At 40.4% G+C, this 8661-nt stretch overlaps 1 protein-coding gene across 1 annotated transcript; it reads right to left on the reverse strand.

Annotated features, from left to right (window-relative positions):
• Positions 1 to 2709: 2709 nt before the first annotated feature.
• Positions 2710 to 7882, reverse strand: LOC139124788 (zinc finger protein 658B-like). Its single transcript, XM_070690899.1, has 3 exons — positions 7634 to 7882; positions 4931 to 5053; positions 2710 to 4566 (listed from the first exon to the last, which is right to left on the reverse strand). The coding sequence occupies exons 1-3, from the start codon at positions 7725 to 7727 to the stop codon at positions 3359 to 3361; spliced, it is 1425 nt and encodes a 474-aa protein (XP_070547000.1). The 5' UTR covers positions 7728 to 7882; the 3' UTR covers positions 2710 to 3358.
• Positions 7883 to 8661: the final 779 nt, after the last annotated feature.

Raw genomic sequence — 8661 nt, forward strand, 5'->3', positions numbered from 1 at the left:
GTTCCACCTGTCCAGAAATTTGGACAGGTCACTCACTTGGCACGTACTGACTCCAACTTTATGAAATTCACTTACTTCTCGTGTCTTGTACATGTAATGTGGGTCGTTTATATCGAGCACACTGACGCCGCCTCGTCCAAACTCAAAGGTGAACCCGCGATAGGTTAAAAACTGATGCTTCAAGCGATACGGGCGACCATCCGAATGTGCCGATGACAGGAGACTACTAAGAGTGGACCATCCCTCCCAAATTTCAAAAGTGCCTTCGGCGAGATCTCCTCGACAGCCATCCTCGTCTTGTGTCTTCGGGTTCAGGCAGCTTCCCGAGGTTCTCTGCGACTCAAGGAGACAGCGCAGTTTTCTCGGTGTGCAATTTCTGGTGTAGTTACAGTAGAACTCCGTACCTGCACAGACTTTTTCAGGTGGGTTATAATTAATGGAGCGGTGGACCTGAGCGGTTACCACAGCAGACAAAATGGGAGCGAGAACCAGGAAGGTTTGAATTTCCATCCCTTGACTCCAATATCAATGTCACGGGTCCTGCAAGGTTTAAGTCTGGCAATCGTCTGACGATTTCACAAATGTGAATCGTTTTGTAGAAGCATTTACCCACTTGCAAACTTTCAAGTGTTGGTATCTCCCGAATTGCACACATGAGGCAACAACTACTGATTTAGATATTTTTGAGGTAAACAAAAACATCACGAAAAAAATGATAAATTCGAATGGCTTCGCCGGGAATTTTGCTTCCTGATCACAGGCAGGCTTCGACACGACGAGAGAATAAAACTGCAGTTGAGCGAGCCCCCTTGTGGGTGTTTCAAATTCAAGGAGAGCCTAAACCAACAAGATTGTTTTAAGGTGATATTCTCGTGAACCGATTGTATCCATAAGTAAACCATATACACACCTTACATGGTCAAGTTTACCACGACCATTGGTAGTCTATGAATTAAATCACACGGCAAGGGGAAGTAATCGAGACTAGGTGCGTTGGCTACAGGAACTAGCATGGGGTGATGTATTAGGTTGTCCGTAATGTCATTATTTCAGAATGGGTCCAAAGTGCAAGTCTACAGTGACACGTGAGCATGCCGCGCTGAGCTAAATTCTGAATCCGCACACCGTCCTTCCCACGTCCCAACTGCCTATAGGTACTGCTATCATAAAAAGTGCCCCAAGAGCGTGCTTAAACTTCAGAAAATTACCCTGTCGAAGTTGTTTGATTTTAAGTCATGTCTTTAGCGTACCAGGTGCCGCCAACTAGTAAATTTCATGAATTTCGCAAATCATCACAAAACATCATGTTTCACATGCCGGTCGATTTTTCTTATTTTTGACCTTGACCTAAAATTTGGATGGGAAAGTAGAGCTGTTCATTCGTAACTGTCCTCCCACTGGCATACACTGAAAATGTGCGCTCCCACTCGATTTTGACGCCCACTGCCCTCTAGCATAGTCTGCCCTCTCCCCACACCCCACTACTAAAATTTCCCATTGCCAACTGGATGCTAATTAGGCAATCCAGATCAACGCAAAATCGTGCAAGCAGCTAGCAGTATACCTTGGAACATTGCTCCCCTCTAAGTTAGGCGCTTAACCTCCCCTCAAGTTCTATCAACCGCGCCGCGTTCCCCTCCCTCTACGTATTTTTCTCCCCGCCCACTGAAAATAATGAAATTTCTTTCCCGCCCAAAGTAAATATCGATATTGTCTTCCAGCCCGCTGATTAGTTTTGAAATCTGCCCGCTCTCTGAAAAAAACTTCGCACGAACACCGTTTTGGCACGAACAACTTTGTTGGCGGCACCTGTGTGGTTTAGTATGCACGGCTTGGCTGTAAGTGGGACCCGCACGCAGGTAACCCTGCCCCGAGAGACTTCCGCCAGCGAAAATTCGGACATTGAAATCGAATTTGTGATAAAAGAATTACTGATATCGATGTTATTTTCACTGAAACGAAAGTTTTTAGTCAAAGTATTTTCACCGTGACACAAAGACTCAGTAACGGAGACAGATGCAAGTTTGGCCTATCTTTCGTGCACTGATCGAGACTAACGTTAACCTTTTCCCTCGTTTGTCTACAAAAAGAATACATTATAAATGTTTAAGGATTGTATTTATATCTGTATAAGATGTCACTTTACTGTTAGCTTTCGATTCAGCAGGACAAAACCATCAGGGTTTTACTATGCTCTAGGCAATACTCAAATCATTTCAATATATAAACTGGTTACATTATGCCAAGCGGGATTTGCAGACCAACAGACTGACACAAAAAAGACTAGTTGAGCAATACAAATGCCCTCTGCCGTGCCTTTGGCACTTACGAACCTTAAAGGTATACAGTCACCTGTAATCTAAATATGCCCATATATAGTCAATGGTTATTCAAAATGCCCATGCGAGGGCGCTGTTTTTAAAAAGTGGCCACCCGCTTAAAATCTGTGATTGGTTAGATTTTCTTTTTCCATGGTAACGGTGGTGAAATTGGAACAGATGACAGTATACCTTTAAATTACTTTGGATTGGACCAAGGTGTTATCAAGTTTTGCATTCAGTCATGTCACACTGTGGGGTGAAAAAATCGTTCAGAAAAAAGTACAAACTCTGCAATGTTGGCAAAAATTCTTTCTACTTTGCTTCTCTCTCAGTCCTTTCACTGTTCTTTGCTTACAGGAACCATTATACACGAAAGCTTGATACGTGGAAGTTTGAATCAACTCCTTAATCAAAGAGATATATAAGTGATGAGGCAAAAGAAGGTACATTATTTCAATAGATTAAAATTCAATGGAAAATAAAATGTCTGAAAGTTTAAATAGACAGGTGCACATAGAAAACAATTGTTGTACTATGTCAAGAAATATGCCCTTACATATTAATAAATTAATAATATTATGTAATGTATTTAAAAACTTTCGATGATACAAACGTTTTTTTGGTCTAAAATGCAATCTGCCCTCATTTCACTATAATAAATTATTACAACTTTCAAGAAATATATTATTCATAATAACTTGAGTACTTTAAAACAATAGTGAAAAATAAGGAGAATAAATTTTGTCTAACGTGTTTTACAACACTTAGCAATACCAGTTGTCCTATTGGACTAACACCCCTTGACAATTCTGCTCGAAATTTGGTGTCCAGTGTCTTGGTTTTCAGAGATTGGCACGAGTTTTTTACGTTGTTTGACAAAACTTGTAAAACATTTCTTGTCTACCATGCCGTAGGAACAATGGCGGACGACCAGATATTCTCTCTGAACACCAAATTTCAAAGAGTGGTACTGCATCTGCATTACCCAATACAGGTTGATCTTGAGGCCTGCACTTTTAGGAGCCGATCACGATATTTCAGTGCTTTAACATGTGGCTTTTCAGGCTTCTATTGGTGGCATATCGTGTACCACAGTGTTTGCATTCAAATGGTTTGGCACCTGCATGGGCCATGACGTGTCTTCTGAGATTACTTGCGGTTGTAAATGTTTTACCACACTCTTTGCACTCATGTGGTTTTACACCTGTGTGAAGTAATACATGCGTCTTCAGGGAGCCGCTGTGCCTAAATGATTTGCCACACTCTTTACATACGAATGGTTTGGCACCGGAATGGATCAAGCTATGCGTCTTAAGGTAAGTCTCCTTTGAAAATGTTTTTCCGCAAACTTTGCATTCGGATGATCTGTAATTTGTGTGTATCAACATATGTGCTACGAGAGCGTAGTTGTATCTGAATTTTTTGCCACATTCCTTACACTCATGCGGTTTCAAGTTTGGATGCGTGCATGTATGGCTATTAAGTTTTCCCTTCTGTGTGTTTGTCTGCCCACACACTTCACATTTGTACCAAGGATGTGGTCTAACATTCAGGTGAGCCCGCATATGTATCATAAGGCTCCTTCTGAGCGCAAACGTCTTACCACACTCTGCACATTTGTGTGGCCGGACATTTGAGTGTGTCAACATATGTAACTGAAAAGCGTTCTTGTTGACGAATGTTTTACCGCAGACTTCACACCGATAGGTCGTGACATGTGAATGAGTCAACATATGGTTTTTCAGCGACTTTTTGACTGTAAACGTCTTACCGCACTCTTTGCATTGATGTGGTTTGACATTGGAGTGAGTCGACATATGGTTGTCGAGATTCCCCTTGTTTATGAATGTTTTACCACACTCTGTGCATTGATGTGTTCGCATATTAGAGTGAATCAACATGTGTTTCTCTTCAGACGACTTGTGTTTGAACCTCTTACGACATACGCTGCATTTATATGGTTTCACGACTTTCGTCTCAGTGCGCGGTTTTCCGTAATCTTCACTGACACCTGAATGGATCAAACTATTTGAGGGTGCATCAAGACTGTTCTTCCTTGTACAAGTAGTCTCACGTTCTATCAGGCCATAATAGTCTCTGTATACCGTGTGTGTTGATTGATAATTTGTAAAATCAAGGTCCGGTTGTTGATATAGGCCGTCTTTATCGTTCTGTGTGCTGGAACTGCCATACTCAAGTTTGATCAATCCACGGTGGACAAGACTTTGCACGATTGCCGATGCACCTGGGGGGTTAAGAGAGGGATAATTCTCATAACATTAGCTAATTTTAGACACTGTGTACTGCATCTATATCTCCTTCTGTACCCTAGAAATTAATTGCCCCTAGCTGGAAGTCACAAACAATGCATGAAGTCAAAACATCCTTGACAAAGTTGACATCCCAGGTCAAGTTTTTCTATGACTGAATAGTGCACCTTCCTCTTCATACATCAGAGTAAATTGAGTGTCCTTTTTTGGTGAAACACTAAGTGTAGACTGTAAGATTCGTGGCTTTAGGGCTCTCTCTAGGAGAGCATAGAGAGTGTCCTCAAGTGACAGATCTTTCCGCCTACACTAAGTGTACTTTATGTACACATATCTTCTCACCTTTCGTAGACAAGCTATTGTCCTTATATTGCTGACAGATTATTTCCGACACCATCTCAAAGGACTTCACCAGGTCATTAAACTGATCAGAATGTCTTGCAGCTTCACAAATCACTGAACACTCTGGAAAAAAAAATTACAAATTGATTTAATGTTGCAGATGCTCAAACTTCAATACACTCTCACTAGACACACTATCAATGTGACTACTAAATCACATAATCACAAAAATAAACATTAATGGTCAGGACATCCAATGTTATTTCTATAGTAAAATGCTGTTAAAGGGCCAGTAGTAATTTTTGATGATTTTGACTCTTTTTTTTTTGTTTTGGATATCGATTTCATGCTCTGTTTCTACAACCAAAGGCATGTCAAACACACCTATTAGCTTATACATCATCTATACTACATGTACGTGTAGAATACATTGTTATTATTTGAATTTGAATTGTAGTCCGGACCAGAATTCCTTTGTCAACAATAACAATGCAGTCTTCATATAATGCTGAGTTGACTTGCTGACTGAACACTTTGCTATCTCAACATACTTCGGGGAGTGGAAAAAGACACTAGTTGATAAAATCATAGGGCCAATGTCCCTGAAGCTACTGTACACATGGATACAAAATTAAGTATTTCCTGAATGTATGAAATTACCTCACTAAAGTCATCCTAGGGACCTGTCTGACCAGTGGTTTTGAAAAACCAAGCGACCTAACAGTCGACAGAGCTCCGCTGTGTTATGTAGAGAATAACTTTTTGTGACACATGTTGATGATGAAGGTGGATATCTTTGATAGCCCATTTCAGGAAAGCCTTAACAAAAATGGTAAAATAAGCAGCAAAAATACAAAATTGAAGATTTCATCATAATATCAATATATTCCATTAAGGTAGAACGCACCTCGGGGACAGACATTCGGACTCTCAAACTTTTACAATTCTCTTCTGATATACCACATGTGGGGGTTCATTTTAAAGCTCTCGGTGAAAGAAAACTTTTCACCGGCTTAGTTTTACGAAATTCGAAAATTTTTATTTTTCTCCATAGAGTTAACACAGGGATGGCGGCCATTTTGAATTTCTAATATCGGTAAATCTTGGGTAATTTGTTTCTCTAGTACCAAAATTTGCACGGTGACCCCCTATTTTTATTCTTGATTTTGAAAGAGAATGGTTGAAAGATTCCTTGAGGAAAGTTAGAGCAAAAGTTTAAGTCTTTTACTTTCGAGGTGCATACTACATTGAGATAAACCCTAGGAACCTGTATACCAAATATCAAAGCTATCAGGATCAATAATTTTAGAGAAACAAATTTTTCGACCAAAAATGGCAAAAATTAGGACGAAAATACAAAATAGCAGATTTCATCATAATTTCAATATATCATATTTAGTTCATCTGTAGAGACCTGTATACAAAATATCAACGCCATCAGACAAGTACTTTTTCAGAAATACTTTTTTGGACCATAAATGGCAAAAATTGCCCAAAAAATACAAAATTGTAGATTTCATCATAATTTGAATATATCATATGTTGATCATTCCTATGAACCTGTATACCAAATATCAAAGCTGTCAGACAAGCGGTTTTGATTAAATGAATTTTTGACCAAAAATGACAAAACAATTCCTTCAATTTGTATATTTCATCACAATTTGAACAAATCTAAGTTGGGTCATCTCTAGGGACCTGTATACCAAATATCAAAGCTGTCTGACCAGCGGTTGTGAAGAAGATTTTTTACCAAAAACGCCTTTTTTGCACTAATTTGCATATTTTCAACAATATCAAAAATATAAAAAAAAGTTTCTCATAATCATATCTTGCATCCACACAAATATCAAATCTGTAAGTACTGCGGTTCTCAAGATATTTGAGTGGACGGACATCCTCACAAACGGACATACATACATACATACATACATACATACATACATACATACATACATACATACATACATACATACATAGATACATACATACATACATACATACATACATACATACATACAAACTGACGCCGGACGGATACACATCCAATAGCTTCTATAGACTAAAGTCTATAGTAACTAAAAACAAATTTAAAAAAAATATCAAAGGCTACAGCGACTGGCAGTAAGTAATATACAAAGCAGTATAAAGATTATTCTTCCGGATATCTACTGTGTGTGGGAACGATAGTGAGATCGCCGCCACTGTTTGGAGCGTGCTATAGCCGGCAACAACACACAGTCGTGCACGTGTGCAGACCAGAGAGATGAGATGGGCCTACACCAACGTGGGACACAAACTTGTCCCGTTGTATTCACAGTGGCCTGTCGTCCAATACATGGCGGAGGCCGCTGTATGCTGTGCATTAGAAATGTTGGAAGTTGGGAAACGGAATTTTCCCGACGCTTTTAGCGACCGTCCTCGTGTGCCTTAGCCCAAGGTTAAGATTTTATACATAGCTCTACGTGGTGGCAGGGCTGTGTTACCGGCCACAGGCCTCCGTACAACCCTACAACGCAGAGCTAGGTTACCCTGGAGCCCCAAGCAAAATATCGCTACGCACGGCACTGCATCTATTACGATCGACGTAGCAAACATTGCAAGGGCATTTGACCGTGGCGTAAAATTAGTGTACCGAGCGCCATGCATCCGCTATCTGTATGTAAACATGAACATGGGCACATACATTTTAGAAAACCATACCTTGAACGCTCAGCAGAGCCCCACATGAGCATAGCGGTGATACCTCAGCCACAGTCTCCCCGCACCTCTTCGGTAAAACAATGCTGCTGTTCATGATTCCCGTGGATTCCCTTTAGGCTTACACTTCAGAGGTAATAAAAAACGAGTTGATATTTGTGGCAAAATTAGCGCCGCGGTTGCAGTCTCATCGCCTGGAACTGTGGATGCAATCATCACAAATACCATTTGAGATTAAAATTCGTAACCTTTGGCCTTATAGCTGCGTTAAAGTTCACACGTTGAGGGCGCTCTGTGCGAAACCTTGCCCATAGCCATAGCCTGCCAGTGCAGCATAAAATCAGGACCTATTTGCCGCCATGGTTTATCTTTTAAATACTGGATGTTGTTTTCAAAGTCGTTAGAAAATTTATCAGTCAAAATAAAAAATAAAGATATTAAGTTATCGAGTCATCGATGCTCGGCTCTCACGAAACATGCGACTCTGTGATTGCTAAAAAAGGAGCGTTTTTATTTGTTACAACACTCATGGCGCGTGGATGTAGATTGGAAGAGCTGTATATGTTCTTTCTTACATCACGGCCCCTCTATCACGTTGCGTCCCGTTGTCATCTCTGTTGCAATTTTCAAATGGGTCGGTTTACAAGTATACCCCGTCTAATAGAGTGACTTGAATCACCATCGCTGCCGTCCATCAGGATTGCAAAGTCAATGTCACTACAATCAGTGTTTATGTAGGCAACTGCAAGGATCCTTAGGACGATTCAGAATTTACTTCCAGGGGGGGGGGGAGGATTTTCAGGGGGGGCCACCCATTTTTCCCAAGAAAATTTAGGGGGGCCAGACAAAAATACCACAATCTTTTAGGGGGGGGCCAAGGAAAAAAATCATCAATTCAATATTTGCCCAGAATTTCTGATCTCTACAAAAGAGAACCATAGATGCTACCTGGGTGACAGATAAACTCAACGTGTTTAGTTAAACTCCTTTAGCTGCCAAATTCGGTAATATTCACAGTGGTTTGTTTTATG

This window comes from Ptychodera flava (assembly GCF_041260155.1).
Source record: "Ptychodera flava strain L36383 chromosome 23 unlocalized genomic scaffold, AS_Pfla_20210202 Scaffold_24__1_contigs__length_23054250_pilon, whole genome shotgun sequence".
Lineage (NCBI taxonomy): Eukaryota > Metazoa > Hemichordata > Enteropneusta > Ptychoderidae > Ptychodera > Ptychodera flava.